The sequence below is a fragment of the Sinocyclocheilus grahami genome, unplaced genomic scaffold, assembly GCF_001515645.1.
Source record: "Sinocyclocheilus grahami isolate Dianchi unplaced genomic scaffold, SAMN03320097.WGS_v1.1 scaffold545.1, whole genome shotgun sequence".
Taxonomy (NCBI): Eukaryota; Metazoa; Chordata; class Actinopteri; order Cypriniformes; family Cyprinidae; genus Sinocyclocheilus; species Sinocyclocheilus grahami.
In genome coordinates, this window is record NW_015505724.1 from 352283 (window position 1) to 370330 (window position 18048).

General features: G+C 38.7%; 1 protein-coding gene across 1 annotated transcript in view; it reads left to right on the forward strand.

Moving 5' to 3' along the window:
* The first annotated feature begins 519 nt into the window (after positions 1 to 519).
* nup210 (nucleoporin 210) overlaps positions 520 to 18048 on the forward strand; it is a 37992-nt gene continuing 20463 nt past the window's right edge. The window contains exons 1-14 of the mRNA XM_016238692.1: positions 520 to 1051; positions 1617 to 1753; positions 4553 to 4684; positions 5770 to 5866; positions 6633 to 6783; positions 6909 to 7041; positions 7421 to 7579; positions 7760 to 7828; positions 7951 to 8057; positions 8652 to 8792; positions 8910 to 9047; positions 9176 to 9331; positions 16079 to 16268; positions 17815 to 17960. Of these exons, the coding sequence (XP_016094178.1) occupies positions 900 to 1051; positions 1617 to 1753; positions 4553 to 4684; positions 5770 to 5866; positions 6633 to 6783; positions 6909 to 7041; positions 7421 to 7579; positions 7760 to 7828; positions 7951 to 8057; positions 8652 to 8792; positions 8910 to 9047; positions 9176 to 9331; positions 16079 to 16268; positions 17815 to 17960 (1908 nt within the window). The 5' untranslated portion in view covers positions 520 to 899. The remainder of the gene's footprint in view (positions 1052 to 1616; positions 1754 to 4552; positions 4685 to 5769; positions 5867 to 6632; positions 6784 to 6908; positions 7042 to 7420; positions 7580 to 7759; positions 7829 to 7950; positions 8058 to 8651; positions 8793 to 8909; positions 9048 to 9175; positions 9332 to 16078; positions 16269 to 17814; positions 17961 to 18048) is intronic.

Below are 18048 nucleotides of genomic sequence, written 5' to 3' on the forward strand. Positions count from 1 at the left end.
GAGCACACTTCTTTTCTCATGAGGTTTATGCCACTCTCCCTGATCACATCGAAACAAACGTTTAGACGTATGCCCATTTCCTCAACATTGCACATCTTATTTCTGAACTCATAACAGACGCGTTTTAATTACTACCCAAATGATCACACAGTGAATTATTTAACCATACATTACTGTGTCTTTGAAAGGCTTTTGTCTTTCAAACACATTGAATTGCATTAGCATTTTACAATGTAATCTATGTGCATGACAAACCGAATGCATTAGTGTGGCTAGGTTTATGTAGCAGTTCTGTGAATTGGTAGTCTGCTAAAAAAACATCACCAATCACTCAATTAAACTGAGACAAATAATAATAATAATAATTTACTCATTTGTTTGTTTATAGTATTCCCTATAGTTAGTTCCTTTTTAATGTTAAAAAAAAGAAAAAGGAAAGCAAGAAAAAGAAACAGAAGTGTGTCTGCGCTCGAGTACAGTGGGCCCTTAAGGAAACTCGTCATTCGTTTCAAAATGACGGAGAGCATGTCCCAGCATGCATTTCGGCGCTTCAATAGTAACCGATAGTAACACACGGCGGGTATTTCCATGCTACTATGCGTGTTCAAAAAATATACTTTTGTTTTGCATGCTCCGCTTAAAGTTTTAGCCTGTTTTTTGGACTTCTATTTGAAGTATCCAGGTGTTTTGGTCTTATGTGAAGATCTGAAGCGCTGAACTGATGAAGAAGCAGTAATGAAAGTAACGTTAGTGTCCCCGCTCGCGCCGCGTGCTGCTGTCTGATACACTGCGCCTCGCGCCGGACACTCTGTGTTCGCTGCTTCGCTGGATGTGGTGGAGCCACTGCAGAAACCGCGCTAATCAGCTCATTCGCAGAACTTGACGCACCTTAATCTGTGATGAGGGCGAACGTGCTCTTTCTCCTGACATCTGCCTTCATCTGCAGTGTGACAGACGCCGCCAAACTCAACATACCGAAGGTTTTATTACCTCTTGCCAGAAGCACGAAGATCAATTTTACACTGGAAGCCACTGAAGGATGTTATCGATGGTAAGTGCACTGAGAATATTATATTATACTTGTCAAGTCATTCAGAAACACTGCTAGATTACTAATGTATTAAAGCACACCTAGAATACCGTGCCTCCATCAAACATGTTCGAAGGAGAAAGTCAAGTACAGGAAGAGCGTGTCATTCACCTTAGGCATTTTTAATAAAGTACCAGTGAAACTATGGCTACTGAGAAAGCTGAAGCACGTGGTGCTGTTGTGTGATGTTTCATCTGCTGTAGCGCCTCAGAGCGCACTTTTCAAATGTCTTGCAAATATGCATACTTTGTAGTTTAGAAAAATTAACGTTTTACTGTTCAAGAGGCGCATGTTATTATAACAGTATTGCATTCTATTTTTGCCCAGCTACATCTCCCACTCATAATTCATATCAGTTCATTATCAGTTTGTAAATTCCACTGTGCTTGCAAGTTTCCAAGGAAACCCAACTGCATGGCCTGGGTGCAGAGTTACAGCCCTGTAGCTTCCTGTCAGACTGCATACCTTTCCAGAGCCCAGGGTCAGTGTCCGGAAGCGGTGTGAAAGCACTGCGTTGTCTCCGCAGGTCGTCTAACAGGCCGGAGGTGGCCAGTATCGAGGCAGTGGATGTGGATGAGCGTCAGTGCTCTCATAAAGCGGTTCTGCAGGCGCGCTCCACTCAGCCGTCCAGACTCACCAGCATCATACTCGCCGAGGACATCCGTGAGTGCCGCTGACGCCTCCTCTTACTGCTGGTGTAGCTTCATCATTTGATGTTCATTTGTAATCATCTTATTATTGATCATTGCAAAGGCAATGCCATACAGTATCTCACAGAAGTGAGTACACCCCTCACGTTTTTGTAAATATTGTATTATATCTCTTCGGCAACTCTTATATCAGTTATTTGCATTATTACCTATACTTAAAGAAACTTTTGTTTCCCCAAAACTTTAATTGTCATCTATTCACTCTTATATTGTTCCACATCTATATGACTTTCTTTCTTCTGGAGCACAAAAAGAGAAGTTCTGTAGAATCTACTGGCTGTCCTTCTTCACACCGAGCTGAGACTGGAGCTTTTGAGCTTCAGGAACGGTGTGCAAAAGCAACATAAATGTATAAAAATAGTCCAAATGTCCTGTGCTATATTAAAAGCCATCTAAAATCATATGATAACTTTGTGACTTATATATTTTTATTCATTGATAATTGTGCACTGCTACATTAGAACTGGATCATTCTCATTTAATGCTCATTCAGGCCGGGTTTGTGAGCTGGATCCACCTCAACTCAAAACAACAATTTCTTCACAACTCCTCTCATTTACTCGAACGTTTGTGGATAATAACATGGATTTCTCTCTGTTCCTCACAAAAAGCTGTCGTATGACTTTGGAGGACTTGGAATATAGTTGTACAGGCTACTTTAATGAAACTCTAATGGTGCTCTTCTGTCATTTGAGCTTGACGCCTCCAGCCTTCGTTCACTTTCATTGTATTGCGATTAGTGGTCGACCGATATGGGTTTTTTGACAGCCGATGCCGATATCTTGGAAAACAGGGTAATAATTAGGATAAAGCAGGATTTTAATTAATTTAATTTATTTTAAATTATATTGAAAAAATTTGAAATCATTTGAAAATGGATTAAAATAATTGTGAAAAATAAACATACAATTTTTCATAAATATTTAATAAAAGTCTAATTAAAAAGGAAGTAAACACGGTACACGGTAGCCCAACAGGGCACTCAGTATTCTGGGAAGTTTGTGTGAATAATTTTTTGTTTTATTATTATTTTTTTTCAAATGATGCCAAGGTAACACTCATTTTACATGCAGCACACAGTGAAAATGACATTAATATGGCAGTAGGCAACTGCATAAAGCGCAGCATAATTTGAAAACACTAGTTTAAAGATAGTCGATCGCGTGTCTCCAGTGAAGCTCTCCTCCTGTCCGTATTCAATTCACACGGACCGACCGTCACGCAGAGAACACGCGATCATGCAGGATACACATGCACACTTCACAAGATCTCAACTAGATTCGAATAAGTCTGCAAGGTTTGTGAAATTAAATGTTCATTAGTCATTCAAAGATTTGTTTAAATGATATAAATGCGTGTTTGCTGAATGCTGATGGCAAACGAGAAAGTATTATAATGTTTGCCTTTCTATTACTAATAATATTAAAGCAATCGTTATAATACTTTTTGTATACATTTTAATTCCTTTGTTTAATGGTTCTATCTGATTATTAGACAGACTTCTATCCGTATTAGACAGAACTGAACGACAACAGCGAACAAGAGGGAGAATGTGAGCGGTGTGCGCTCAGGCATAAAAAAAAAAGTCCCGCCTCGAACACATCGGCCAAACAGAAAAACTTGAAAATGCCAAATATCGGCCGACCACTAATTGCGAAGACTGATGTAAAGAAATCCCCTTTTGTGTTTTACAATAGAGCGCAAATGGCAGTTTTTTTCTGTAAGTGTAGTAAACGTTGAAATCTACAGCGAGGTGGATAATAGGGGCTGTCAAAAAAAAATTAGAATTTTGAATATTCGTCGAATTTAAAATAAAAATCCACATTCGAATGCAAAAACGTTGCATTCGAATTTTATGCGTGCATCAGGCAGCTTTATCAGTGGCGCACGAAATGCGACGACGATGTAAGTGTCACTGCATTTTAATGTTTTTGTTAGTCTATCCAGTTGAAGCCACTAGATGCGGCGCTGCTGCGTTAATTACAAATATTGCAGGAAAAGAGAACATCAATGCGGAGAAGATCTTGTTTACGTCAAAACCGAAACCAAGCCGTTCACACAGAACACATATTTATCGCATTTCTAGAGGGACATCTATCACCGTTGCACTCACGTCTCGCACAAGTCACATATTTAGAAAGCCATGTAAAATTAATGTAAGTTCAACTTTTAAAAAACATGTCTCAAGACTTTATGGCGGTTTTCCCATCCCACTGTATCTCATGTTTTTAAATAAAGAAAGTATTCTTTGTGATTTGGTTTTTGGTCCTTTGTATTAAACTATACATACTTGCAGGATGCCGTTTCGTTTTTAATTGTTTAAGCAACTTTATTAATTATATAAGGTTTATAAACATTATTTTAAACATTATGCACTTTTTTTCAAATATAGTCGTGTTATTTTATTATACTTTGAAGAAACGTGCATAATATTTTGCTCGATGCGCCCTCTTGTGGCCTCAGGAGAGAAGCCAAAAGCTTTTTCCCCCTAACTGAAATTATGCCTTTTAAATTCGAATATAATTTGAATATTGATATTTTAGTAAAAAATTCAAATTTCTTAGGCATGTTTTAGGTGAACAGTATCAGGTAACTCTGATTGGAAATGAACCGATATCAATGTATAGTGCCTTAATGTTTCCACTAAGAGTGGCGTTTATGTGCCTGACTGTTGTGTGTTTTCGTTGTTTGGCTGTGTTAGTAGTAGTTGTGGTCAAACTGCTGCTGATTGTGCTGCTGGTGTGTGTGTCAGTGACCGGACAGGTGCTGCGCTGCGACGCTATCGTGGATGTGATCAGCGAGATCCAGATCGAGTCCACCACGCGAGAGCTTCATCTGGAGGATTCGCCACTGGAGCTGAAGATCCATGCGCTGGATTCAGAGGGTGAGTAAGATTATGGGTACTCAACATCTTTAAGGAAATAATTTTGTTGTGTTATGCTATACGTTTCATTTTCAAATGAAATGGAGAATGTGAAAGGATGTCAGAAAGTGAACAACACTTGTGTTCAGATCACCTGTGTGCTGTAGTCATGCTCAGTAGTTGATGTACTTCTGTCTGTCTGGGGAAAAAAAGCATTATTAAAAGAATAACATACATGTGACCCTGGACCACAAAACCAGTCAAGGGTTTTTCGAAATTGAGATTTATACACCTGAAAGCTGAATAGATAAGCTTTCCATTGATGTATGGTTTGTTAGCATCGGACAATATTTGTTCGAGATACAACTATTTGAAAATCTGGAATCTGAGGGTGCAAAAAAATCTAAATATTGAGAAAATCATCTTTAAAGTTGTCCAAATGAAGTTCTTAGCAATGCATATTACTAATCAAACATTAAGTTTTGATATATTTACAGTAGGAAATTTACAAAATATCTTCATGGAACATGATCTTTACTTAATATCCTGATGATTTTTGGCATAAAAGAATGTATCTTTGGCTATTGCTACAATTATCCCCCAGAGACTTAAGACTGCTTTTGTGCTCCAGGGTCACTTATTTGACACCAATTTTACAGGTTTTTTGTGAAACCTTACTACGTATATGGAGTAACCGATTTATAAAAGCAATAAGCCCCGTGAAGCCGTGGTTTACAGTGAATTTATAACAGCTAAGGGGGTTACTCCGCTTCGCGTCGTACCTAACAACGCCCCTTAGCTGTTATAAATTCATTGTAAACCACGGCTTCTTATTGCTTTATCAAACGATACCTACCTTTTGCATCTCCTTGCTACAGTTTTGGAGTCACTCAGAAAAAACGGCACCTTCTGGGAGGCAGAAATGCCTTCAGGGCTTAAAGGGTTAAAGGAGCACAGTGTTTGTCATTAACTATTATAACATTGCTGTTTGCACGCTGCATACATGAAACTGATTTAGGCTTGCAGGATAACCTTGGCAGTGATGAAGGATTGTGTCGTGTCGTTCATGTGCCGTCTGGGTCACGTATCGCTCCTTCTGTCTTCAGGAAACACCTTCAGTACTCTGGCCAGTCTGCTGTTTGAGTGGACCGTAGTGAAGGACGCTGAGATGGCAGGCTTCCCCGACTCCTACAACACCCTGCGGTAAGAGCACACCTGTCCTGAGACCTAGTGATGCCCTCTTTCACTCTCATGATCCGGAGTAAAATGTTGATCCAGGACGGGGTATATGTGTGCAAGCTTTGGAGGTGTTGATGGAAGCGATTTACTGGATTTATGCTTTGATAATCGTACTGAATATTACCCAGATGTAGTTTTTGATAAAAATCAGATTTTCTCAACTTTTTCTCAAAATAATGTTTTTTTTTTTTATGAAACCTACCTATATTCAAGTGTTGATTTAAAAAAGACTACTTTAAGCTAGAATAAAACAGATTTTTATATTTAAAAGTAGAGGCTCTGATTTTTATTTTGGTGTATTGCATATTCAAATATTCATACAGCTAAATATTCTCAAGTCTTTAAAGTTATAGTTCACCCAAAAATACAAATTCAGCAATTAAATCATAGTCCAAGGTTGTAAGACTTTGTTTTGTAGAACGCAAAAGAAGATATTTTGAAGAATGTTTCAAATGATTTTATCCACACAATGGAAGTCAGTGGAGCCCAAAACAACATTTTTCAAAATATTGTCTTTTTTATTAATGGAAGAAGGGAAGTCATGCCGGGTTGAACGACATGAGGGTGAGTAAATGAGGGATTCTTATTTAAAAAAAATAAATAAATACAACTGTTAATATTAGCCAACCATAAGACAGTATAGCTATCCTTCACATCCTCATTTTTAGTTGTATATGTTCTGTTCTGAGAAACGTGAATGCTGGTGTAATGTTGAGCTGTCTGTCTGCAGGGTGCTGAGGTTTGCAGAGTCGGCCTACACTCCTCCTGCCTATATTTCTGAGATGGAGCGAGTGGGACATCAGGGAGATATCATCCTAGTTTCAGGAATCAAAACCGGCCATACCAAGCTCAAAGCCAAAATACAAGAAGCAATCTACAAGGTTCATGCCAATTTTGCAATTGCTTTTACATTTCATCTGAATAGATGTTTGGCCATATTTTGCAAATGTTATGGCATAACTGAATATGTTCTGCTGAATGTCTTTTTTGGTTGGCTGTTTTTCAGGATGTTGGTGCTGCTGAAGTCAGATTGCTGATTCTGGAAAACATCCTTCTGAGTCCTGCATATGACGTTTATCTGCTTGCCGGCACCTCCATCAAATACAAAGTCCAGAAAATTCGGCAAGGAAAGATTACAGGTGAGCTTGCATCAATTCAGCAATAAATCGTTTTCTTTATTGGTTATTACAGTGTGTTTTATATAATCAGACGAAATTAACAAACTAAACAGGCTGTAATCCGCTGCCAAAAATGCTTTTCAAAATAAAATTAATAAAAGCATCTAAAATTATTTGAATTAAAGGTGCAGTACTGAACTCTGGCCTGTCTATTGCTCTATTGCCATTTAAAAACTGTAGGAATGTGGATTGCTCTAGATTATCAAAACAATTGCTAATCGTTTCTGTTTATTGGGAATGAAGCGAATGGACACAAAAGGTCTGCATGTGTTGGCCATGTTGGGTTTCATTCCAGTGGACGTGCTTTGTCTGTTTCTGAGCGTGTCCTCCTCTCTTTCAGAGCTGTCCATGCCCTGCGATCAGTATGAGCTTCTCCTTCAGAACAGAGTGGTGGCCCCTCACGGAAACCCAGATGCCCCTGTGGCAAACCTGGACCGGAGCAGCTCGACCGTGTTTGCGCTTCAGCAGGGACACACCAACATTGTGCTGGACCACAAGAGTATCCTTCACACCAGCATCGAACTTACTGACAGTTCCCAGCTTCAGTAACGTTCTGAGATCCCACTCAACAACAGCAGTCTTTCATGAAGAGAGGGCTGTTTCTGTAGCATGGGATGTTTATTTGCATCAGTCGCTTTGATAACGTTATTCTGAGGTTTCCTTCATTCTGAATGTCAAGGTCTCGGGATGCAGGGCGCTTCCCGACTTCCCAACAGCACCATCTATGTCGTGGAGCCTGGATACTTGGGTTTGTCTCTTCACTAGCTTTGCATGAAGAAAAATTTCTCATTAAATGGAAATTAATAACACTTTGAGTGTAATTGATTGAAATAGTGTAATGAAAGGTTTTTTTATCGTCTCGTCTTCTAGCGTTCAAGATTCATCCTGAGGATCGCTGGGTCCTTGAGACGGGGAGGAAATATGAGATCTTCATTGAAGTGTTTGATAAGTCAGGTCACAAGATTTACCTCTCTGATGTAAGTCAAGTTTGGATGTTTAAAATGATTATTTTCAGTGCCATGGAATTAAATGAATCCTCTTCTCGTATCATGCAGAGGTGTCTGAAAAGGTAGCCACGAGTTTCTAAATTAAAGGGTTCAACTAAAAATGAAAATGGACCTTATTTACTCACCCTCATGATGATGTTGAATGAAGATATTTTTGTCCATCCATTGGAAGTACAGTGCACAGTTTTATCATTGGTAGAAAATAAAATGGGTAAAATATTTCAATACAAGCATTTCATTCAAATGTGCAATATGTCAAACATAATTGAATCCTTTAGTGGGAAAAAAGCAGCCTGCAGCAAGAGTTTAAAATCAGCCTAGTTTTCTGGGAAGATGTCTGTCATCCCAGATATAAGGCATCTGCCACCAGTCTCTCACAGACATGAAGCTCGTCAGGGTGGTTGGGAAGTGCACTCTAAACCATAAGTAATCTCTAACATTTATTGAAAAAAAATGCCCAGAGTGGTTTGGTTTCCTCAATGGCTACAAGTATTTTTTAATGTAAATTGAATTCACATCTTGTGGTAGTGTTGTTTTTTTTATTAAAAACTCCTGTTTTCACAGAATATCCGTATAGAAACCATGTTCCCTACAGAGTACTTTGAGGTTTTGCACTCGTCTGTTAACGGATCTTACCACTATGTGAAAGCTTTGAAGCGCGGTCAGACCATCATTGATGGCACGCTGGAAGCGGTTGTTGATCAAGTAGGGGTTTGTCTACCATTTAAGTATTTTAAATAATAATTCCTGGGATCTTCCCAGTGTTCAGTGTTGTTGGGTTGACTCTGTTGTGGTTTATTGTAACCTCATCTGTGTCTTCAGACAGGAAGTGTCCACGCGCTCTCTGTTCCTGTGCGTAATGAGCAGGACGTGGAGATCTACGACCCCATCGTCCTCACTCCCGCCATCCTCACTTTCCCATGGCAGCCTAAAGAGGGAGCGTACCAGTACACCATCAAGGTGTCTGACACTGTTATTTTCTTTCATCAAACATTAACGTCTAAGCGCATGAGAGGAAATAACCTTTGAATCTAGTCTTCCGTGTGTGGTTGAATCTGTGCATTAATGTGATGTTGCCTCTGTTTCAGGTGACTGGAGGAAGTGGCAACTTCAGCTGGTCGTCCACTAACTCCGCAGTCGCCACAGTTACAGTGAAAGGCGTGATGACCACGGTCAGAGATGTTGGAGTCAGTGTGATTTACGCCCATGACATGAGAAACCCACTGCACTACGGAGACATGAAGGTGATGCCAGCAATCATGCTTGTACAAATGTGACCCTGAACCACAAAACTAGTCATAAGGATCAATTTTTCAAAATTGAGTTTTTATACATCAAGCTTTCCATTGATGTATAGTTTGTTAGGATAGTACAATATTTGGCCGAGATACAAATGTTCGAAAATCTGGAATCTGAGGGTGCAAAAAAATCTAAATATTGAGAAAATCATCTTTAAAGTTGTCCAAATGAAGTTCTTAGCAATGCAAGTTTTGATATATTTACAGTAGGACATTTACAAAATATCTTCATGGAACGTGATCTTAATATCCTAATGATTTTTGGCATAAAAGAAAAAGATTTTGACCCATACAATGTAATTTTGGCTATTGCTACAAATATCCCCCAGCGACTTAAGACTGCTTTTGTGCTCCAGGGTCACACATGAGGATTTGTAAAATCACTGTTATTAGGGCTGGGACAATAAATCGAGGCATCGCGAATCGAGAAATGATTCTGCATCAATTCTGAGATTTTCCAAAGGCATTGTGATTAGGGCTGTAGCTATCGATTATTTTAGTAATCAAGTATTCTACAGATTATTCCATCGATTAATTGAGTAATCGGATAAGAAGTCATTTTTCTTTATTAAAGAGCAATAATAAATATACAAGAGATAAGATAAATCTCTTAAAATAACCAACTAATTTGTTTTCTTTTTAGAAAAATTTAAATTTTTATTGCTGAAATTGCATGCATTAATAACCATGAAAACTAAACCCATTTAATGCATTTAATTGCCAAATTACATTCAAAATGTAAATACAAATATATCAATAAAATAAAATATAAATAAAAAATAAATAAAAAAACAAAAATCAATTTCACATTACTGTTTACAAGGTAAACAAGTACAAACTAAAACTAAGGCATAAATCAAAATAATAGTAATAAAAATAATAATACCTAAACGTTGCATTTATGTTGTGCAACTTAACTTTCAAGTTTCAGCCTAATTAAAGCTCAAGCATGACAAGCCTTTACTGTCTTCTTGGAAGGCTTTGTGGCTTTTGTGAGAGGCAAAAATCAGTGGACAGGAAGGTGACTTGGAACAAGAAAAAGAGACCATACACAATTTTAGAACACATTTTTCTGCAACATGAAACTGAGTTATTTGGAGAATAAACCCTTAAATGTCCCTTTATGTACTGATGTGTGAGTGTGTGTAAAACTGTTTTTGAAATCCTTCATATTCTGTGAAGTCAGTGACATGGTCAGTTCACAGCAGTGATAGGAATTAATCTGTTCCAATAAGTTTAATACGACTTTTACATTTTATGGGCATTTTTTTCTAAAAGTGTGCTTCTTTTGAGTCAAATTCTTACATTTAATCATTCAATTAGAATAAAAGGCATTTGGGCTGTTACCAAACAAATGATATCAGTATCAAAATTCATCTTTGCAATGCAGAGGAAACGCAGAAGCTGCATGGGATGAATTTCCCACACAGAGGGACATGAATGCATTTAACCTGCAGTTACAAATGCATAAATAATACTGTTATTTTGATATACTGATATGTAAAATTATTTTAAAAACGAAAAGATACTTTAAATATCAAATTAAAACCACCAGTAGGTGGCAGCAAGTCACTGTTAAGAAGTGATTCGTTGCGACTGAACCGAATCATTTAAACGGTTTATTCATTCAGTAATGAAACACCATCGTGTTGCTCAGAGACGCAAAACAGCGCTGTGGCTGTGTTTGGATTGTTTTTGTTGGCAAAATAAAGCAAAAACAGGCAATATAGTGTCTAAAACGTAAGTCTCTTAAAGGGGTCATATGATGCGATTTCAATTTTTCCTTTCTCTTTGGAGTGTTACAAGCTCTTGGTGCATAAAGAAGATCTGTAAAGTTGTTCGTTGCGACTGAACCGAATCATTTAAACGGTTTATTCATTCAGTAATGAAACACCATCGTGTTGCTCAGAGACGCAAAACAGCGCTGTGGCTGTGTTTGGATATTTTGTGCAGCGCAGAGTAATGTGTCGAGTGTGTGTGTGTGTGAGTGAGAGAGGGGAACAGGGTCACATCACAGGAGAGTGAACTGTCTGTCAGGAATCATAGCACGTCAGCTGTCTTAACCACGGCTTGTGTACTGCATCATCACTGTGTCTGTCACGCGACTCTGTTGCCCTTTCGGGCTTGAACTGATGGTAAAACTAACAACATTATTAACTGTCTTGATATTTACTTTGAAAGCTGAAGATCGTGATTATGGTAAGGGACATTTGTACATTTGTACATTTGGACATTGGTACATTTCCGACAGCGTGCTTGTGGTGCTCGGCCAATCACAATGCACTGGGTCAGCTGGCCAATCAGAGCAGACTGCGCTTGTCGGAAGGAGGGACTTTGTAGAAAACGAAGCGTTTGAGAGAGGCGGGGCATAGAGGACCTACAATAATGTACAGTATTTGAAATATAATGTGTTTTTTGAACATTAAAGCATGTCAACATATTCTGTTACACCAAATACACAAAATAATGATCTTTAAAATAGCATCATATGACCCCTTTAAAATTACCGTGTTTATTGAACTGTTGAATAAAACCACATTTGTTATCATGCTGATTTTAGAGGTGAAATCTGGCACTCTTCGTGTGATATTGACTAACTTTCTTTCTGTGGTATTTTTATGCACAATGGCGTTTAGTCTTTCACAAAACATAGCTAATGTAGGGACATCATAACTAGCCACCATATTGATTTACGATCTTAAATATGTCCAGCACTTTTTAAAAAATTGTCCACAGTCTATGGTCCAGCGTTTATTGGGTTGTGCGTCAGTAATAATGGTCCGTGGGGAAACACGGTGTTCTGTGTGTAGTAGGGATGTCAATTTTCGATCATTTCCATGATCGATCATCGTTTAAATTAATGATCAATTAATCGATTAATCGTTAACCTTAATGTGCCGCTTCCGGCTTCGCTACCGTTCGGACGTTTTTGCTTACTGCTCTGCGCTTTGCTCCCTATTTCTGTACTTTTCTTTGATTTTTCTAAGATTTTTACTTCAGCAGATCAGCACAGTGCTCAAACAACATATTTTTGGCACAAACACTAAAACTAAAAACTCTCTGGGACTGGAATAATACCACGAAAAAAATGTGCTATACAAATAAACTTGCCTTGCCTTGCCTTGCCTAATGCTGCAAAATGCGTCTGTGCAGCCCGGCTTGACCGGATGTGCAAAAGTTACTCAAAAAAAAAAAAAACTCTTTCTCACCCGATTTAAAGGGGATTTAGTCTGAATAAAATGCTAGTAACTTAGCAGGATTGTAAAATGAATAGATGGGAATAGATCAGATTTTGAATTTTTGCGTTGCGGTAGGCCTATTTGTTTTTAAAAATCCTGCATTTACAGTGCATTAGATCGTGGCAGTGCATGCTTGCGTGCGTGCATACGAGACGGAGCGAGCGGGTTTGGCTAGATGTATTTGGAGGTTATTACTCATGTCTCATTCGGCACAAATCCAAATGTTTCCATATTCGTAATGTATTTGAATGTTAAACTATTATTTATAATGTAAACTAGGCTTGTACTTTACATGCATTCGCATATAGACGGAAAAGATCATCCTCTTCACATGAGCAAAAACATCCTTGGCATAACAGCAGAGTGGACCAGTATACTACGGTCTATTTAAACTGACCAGTGTAACCTTTTATATGTTTGGTTGACTGAGCTCAAATAGTCTTCAGTTTACACATCTGTTAGGCATTTACACTAGTGTGTGTTCGTTTTAAAACGCTATTATTTAGAATCATGATTTCTATTTATTTTCCACTGATTTACTGATGAGCATTAGCAGCTTCCAGCGCTGTCTGCTTGTGTTCTCTCTTCCATGATTGACTCAGAGGTAATAGCATATTTAATTTCAGCAACATTACATGGCCAAAACACATTAGACGGCAATCGGAAGTTATTACAAACACTCGATGGTGGTTTAAAGTGAGTTTTGAGTAAAAGCGGAATAAAAATCTTATTTATTGTCTTATGTAGCATGATGCTACAGTTTGCATGAGACTGTGCAGACCGATCAGTGTATTAGAGTACCATGAGAGCTAAAGAGAGCAGACTGCTCCGTGCGCTTTCGAATCGCTCTCGCGGATGTCAAACACTGATCGATCTGCGCCGCACCTCTTCTAGTCGAACACACGGCTAGTGCTGCAGGCTTATTGGCTCACTGACGCTGATGAGATTAACCCCTTAGGTATCGGAATTTGGTACCGAACGACGAGACGTTTTTCGATACTCGATGGTATCGAGGCAATTCGATCGGTGCCTAAAAAGTATCGAACTCGATACCCAGCCCTGGTGGCGCGTGTGGCTGTGCTGCGCAGTCAGTGAACCGCTTCCATCGGCGCTGCTGCAGCAAAACACACTGTTGCTCACATCAAACATTATTATGTGAGTATTATGACCAGTACTTAATTTGATCCTGCTGGATCCTGTTCCGGAAAATGTCAGATTTCAAATTTTTCATATAGATGGAAAAGATCATCCTCTTCACATGAGCAGAAACGTCCTTGGCATAACAGCAGAGTGGACTGGTATACTACGGTCTATTTAAACTGACCAGTGTAACCTTTTATATGTTTGGTTGACTATTTTATTTTGATAATGAACAGACTGCGATGTAAGTTTGAATTGCTAGAATATGTGGTGTGTGTGTGTGTGCGAGGCGCCGGCGCGATCGAACACCTGAAACATAAAAAAACTTATTTATGGAGCTCCGCGCCACACTTCTGTTTTAAATCTGTTAGCTTAATTATTTAAGCCAGATATATTTTGCTTTATCTTTTTTTTTAATTTATGAAAACTAATTGTTATTTTTATTTAGGCCTATTACTTACATAGGCTATATGTTTTCCTTAAAGCATCCCATTTTGTCCCAGGGCTTGAAAACCTGTGCCTAGGCTAGTTAGGTCCTGCAGAAACTTGTGAACAATGCTCTAGTTGTGGCATCACCGTTTAGTGACGGCAATTGAATGCTCCGGGAAAACGTATAGTCAGTCACAGCGCCTTTTAATTGCTGTTTTAAATCCAGCAATTATTTATTTACAAATTATAAGCTCTGACTATGACAAGTGTGGTATAAAAGCTTTGTTTATTAGAGGAATAACTGGTTAGCTGGAAAATGTTACATCGCGACCATGCTTTTGGATGCCGTTCGAGCCCATATAGCCTACATTCATGTGGCTTTGTTTTGGTTTGCCGGTTGGTCACGAATTTCCACAAATTAAATAATATTTAGGCATCGTTTCTTTTCCTAAATCCTCACCGTCTAACCCTCTAATTTCGCAGGTTTATTTTATTGTCATTCACTTTTTATCACTGTTTTCGCATCTAAGGGAAATGAAAGATTTCATAAGAATTCGTTTTATGTATTTATTTGTTCCCTCATTTTAGTTAAATCATGGGTTATTTAAGGAACAAAATTAATGAAACGTGGACAGTGGCCACAAATTAATAAGTCATAGGAACGAATTAACAAGTTGTAGGAATGAATAGCCTATCTGTCCTGTGTCCCGCAGCCTTGCGAAGCGCAAAGCCCGATATGAAAGAATTATCTGGGGAAATGACTTGGTTGCTACATTTCTATTGCTTTCCATGCTGAAGAACTTTGTGTTTCTATTTTAATGTACTTTTAAAGTTTAAATCACATTAAAACTTAATTTGTACATTATGAATGAATGATGATGCATTTATATGCCGTCACTCACAGCCGCTCGCACGTGTTTTGCGCATGAGCCGCACGCAGCCCAAAATTAAACGGCTTAATCAACCGTCGATAGCTTTAATCGATTGCATCTCTTATCGACGATTAATCGATCATCAATTAATCGTTGACATCCCTAGTGTGTAGTTACAGTAAATGGACTAAACGAAGCCTCAAAGCAAATAATTTGCCTCGATGATTTTTTGTATTCGAGTTACTCAAGGTATTCGAGGAATTGTTTCAGCCCTAATTGCGATTCTCTCTTGAATCAATTCTGGGCGTAGTTTTTAACGGCAGTGTGTGCTTTAGAAATAGCAGTATTCTGCTTGCTTCCAGTTCCTTACACACGCACCATTTAAACCTAAAATAATCATTCATAAAGTTCAAAAAGGTTGAAGAGAATTAGAAGGATGTTCACAGTGGGCTGTGTTTACATTAATCTCGCATCATAAAAGCCGATGTGCAAGTACATTTAACCACTTACATTACTGAGCCGAACGCACAAGCGCTCTTCTTCGTGAGCATTTGAGTGTGCGGTTAAAAACGAGCCTAGAGCGCCATCTGCTGTTGTTAAAAACTAAGCTCAGAATCGATTCGAGAGAATCACAATGCATTCCGAAAATCTCAGAATCGATCCACGAATCGCGATGCATCGATTTATTGTCCCATCATAAAAGCCGATGTGCAAGTACATTTAACCACTTACATTACTGAGCCGAACGCACAAGCGCTCTTCTTCGTGAGCATTTGAGTGTGCGGTTAAAAACGAGCCTAGAGCGCCATCTGCTGTTGTTAAAAACTAAGCTCAGAATCGATTCGAGAGAATCACAATGCATTCCGAAAATCTCAGAATCGATCCACGAATCGCGATGCATCGATTTATTGTCCCAGCCCTAACTGTTATAGATTGAATATTCCTGAATTTTTGTTTTTAGTTTTAAATAACCGAGCATGTGAAATGTAATCTGCGGTGTGTCGTTCCTGCAGGTGTATGTGATCGAGCCGGTGAGGATGGAGTTCAGCCCATGTGTGGTGGAGGCCCGCCTGGGCTTGAGTCTGGATCTGCCGCTGCGAATCTTCGGTCAGCTGGCCGGAGAGAGAGTGACACTCAGTGACTGCTCTCACTTTGATATGCAGGTGGACATGGAGAGTTATGGCGTCTTTCAGCTGCTGGAGGGTGAGTTGAGTTGATGTTGAAAGAATGTATTTTCTTACTTGCATGGAACGCAAAATCAGAGATTTTAAAGATGAGCTTCCATACAACAAAAGTAGGGCTGCACGATTGACAAAAATCATAATTGTCGATTATTCCCTTGAAATTGTAATTGCGATTATTAATTACGATTATCACAATTTACATTGAATGATGTTTATACCATTGTGTGATGCAACTGATGCCGTATTTTTATATGAAAATAAACAAGCTGAAAACACTAACTGAAAAACCTTTAGTGCTTTTCTATAGTATTAAGCCTCAAATATCAAATATACATCGGATTGGTTTCTTTAAATTATAAAAATATGAATGGTATTATAATGTTATACTAAAACAATGGAAAAACCCTTAAGATAACATGTAGAAAGAAAAACATATCTTAAGTGTGCTGAATAACATAAGTGGACTTTGAACGATTAATTGCCGCTTTGAACGATTACATAATTGTGGCATCCATAATTGTAATCGCGATTAGAAATTTGATTAATTGTGCAGCCCTAAGCAAAAGTATCACAGTAGCGCTGACTGAAGCAAGCCTGTAAGTAGAGTAATTGACAAGTATTAAACAAATATCAGCGATGCAAACTGCTCAGCCTTTCAAACTGATGTTTTATGTTCAAACATAATTGAATCTAGCAATGGCCAGTCCTTCTGAGTAGAGCATGTGCACAGTATCTGCCTTATTTTTGGTGTGTGAGGCGTCCGGTCAGGGCCGCATGATTAATCCTGAAATCGCAGTATGGCTTCGTGCAATTTATCAAATCATACAATCTGTGATTTAATTAAATGAATATATGTGTTGCATGTTTCCGAGTGAATCGTGGCATGTGAGCAGCTCATTATCTGCCAGTGTTTGCAGCTTCTCAGAGTGATTCTGTTCATAGTAAATGCTGCTCCACACAAACTCAATCTCTGCATCTGCTCTGTTTCATTCACATTTAGCAACGCAACATGCATCAGCCATCTTCCCATACTTGTGATGAGAAGAGCTTGTCAACAAAAGAAAAGCTTTAAGGACTTCCTGCGGTTTTCAGTGAAAATAAAAGTTTGATGGTTTAATGCTTGCAATCGCAGTATTATGGGGGGAAAAAATCACAGTTCGATTATTTGTTATGCTTTCTGCAATGGTAGCGCCCTTGGCATATTCCAATAATAAGACAATCTCAAATAATCACAGACAGGTGTGTTTGATCAGGGTTGGCACTGAAGTCTGCAGGCAGGTAGTTCTCCAGGAACAAGATTGAGCACCCCTGCTTTAAAACTCTGCTTAGTTAAGTTTTCATTTGAGAAAATAAATAAGAGCCAGTGAGACGCATATTTCATCTTGAAATATGAAGTTGGCAAATGTCACAAAAGCTGTTTTGACTCCATTTCAATGTTCTGATTTCAGTTTCAATGTGACTGTTTCAGTGTTTGTTTGCAGATTTAACAGAAGCAGAATGTTATGTAATTCATTTTGAAGTCTGTGAATTGCTGTAATATTTTGAGCATTTGTGTGTGTCTTCAGGTAGACTTCCCCCAGGTCCGGGCCACTGCAGCGGGGTCAGAGTTAAGGCCTTGACCCCCGGTTACACCAACCTATTGGTTAGCTACACCCATGGTAATGTTGACCTCAGCGCAAAGATCACCATTGCTGCCTACCCCCCTCTCAAGGTAAGCCTTTAAAACCTGTGCTTTGAAGATGAAGGACAAATGTGCATTGTTATCATGAGCAATGATTTGATTGGCATGCTTTTTCTTT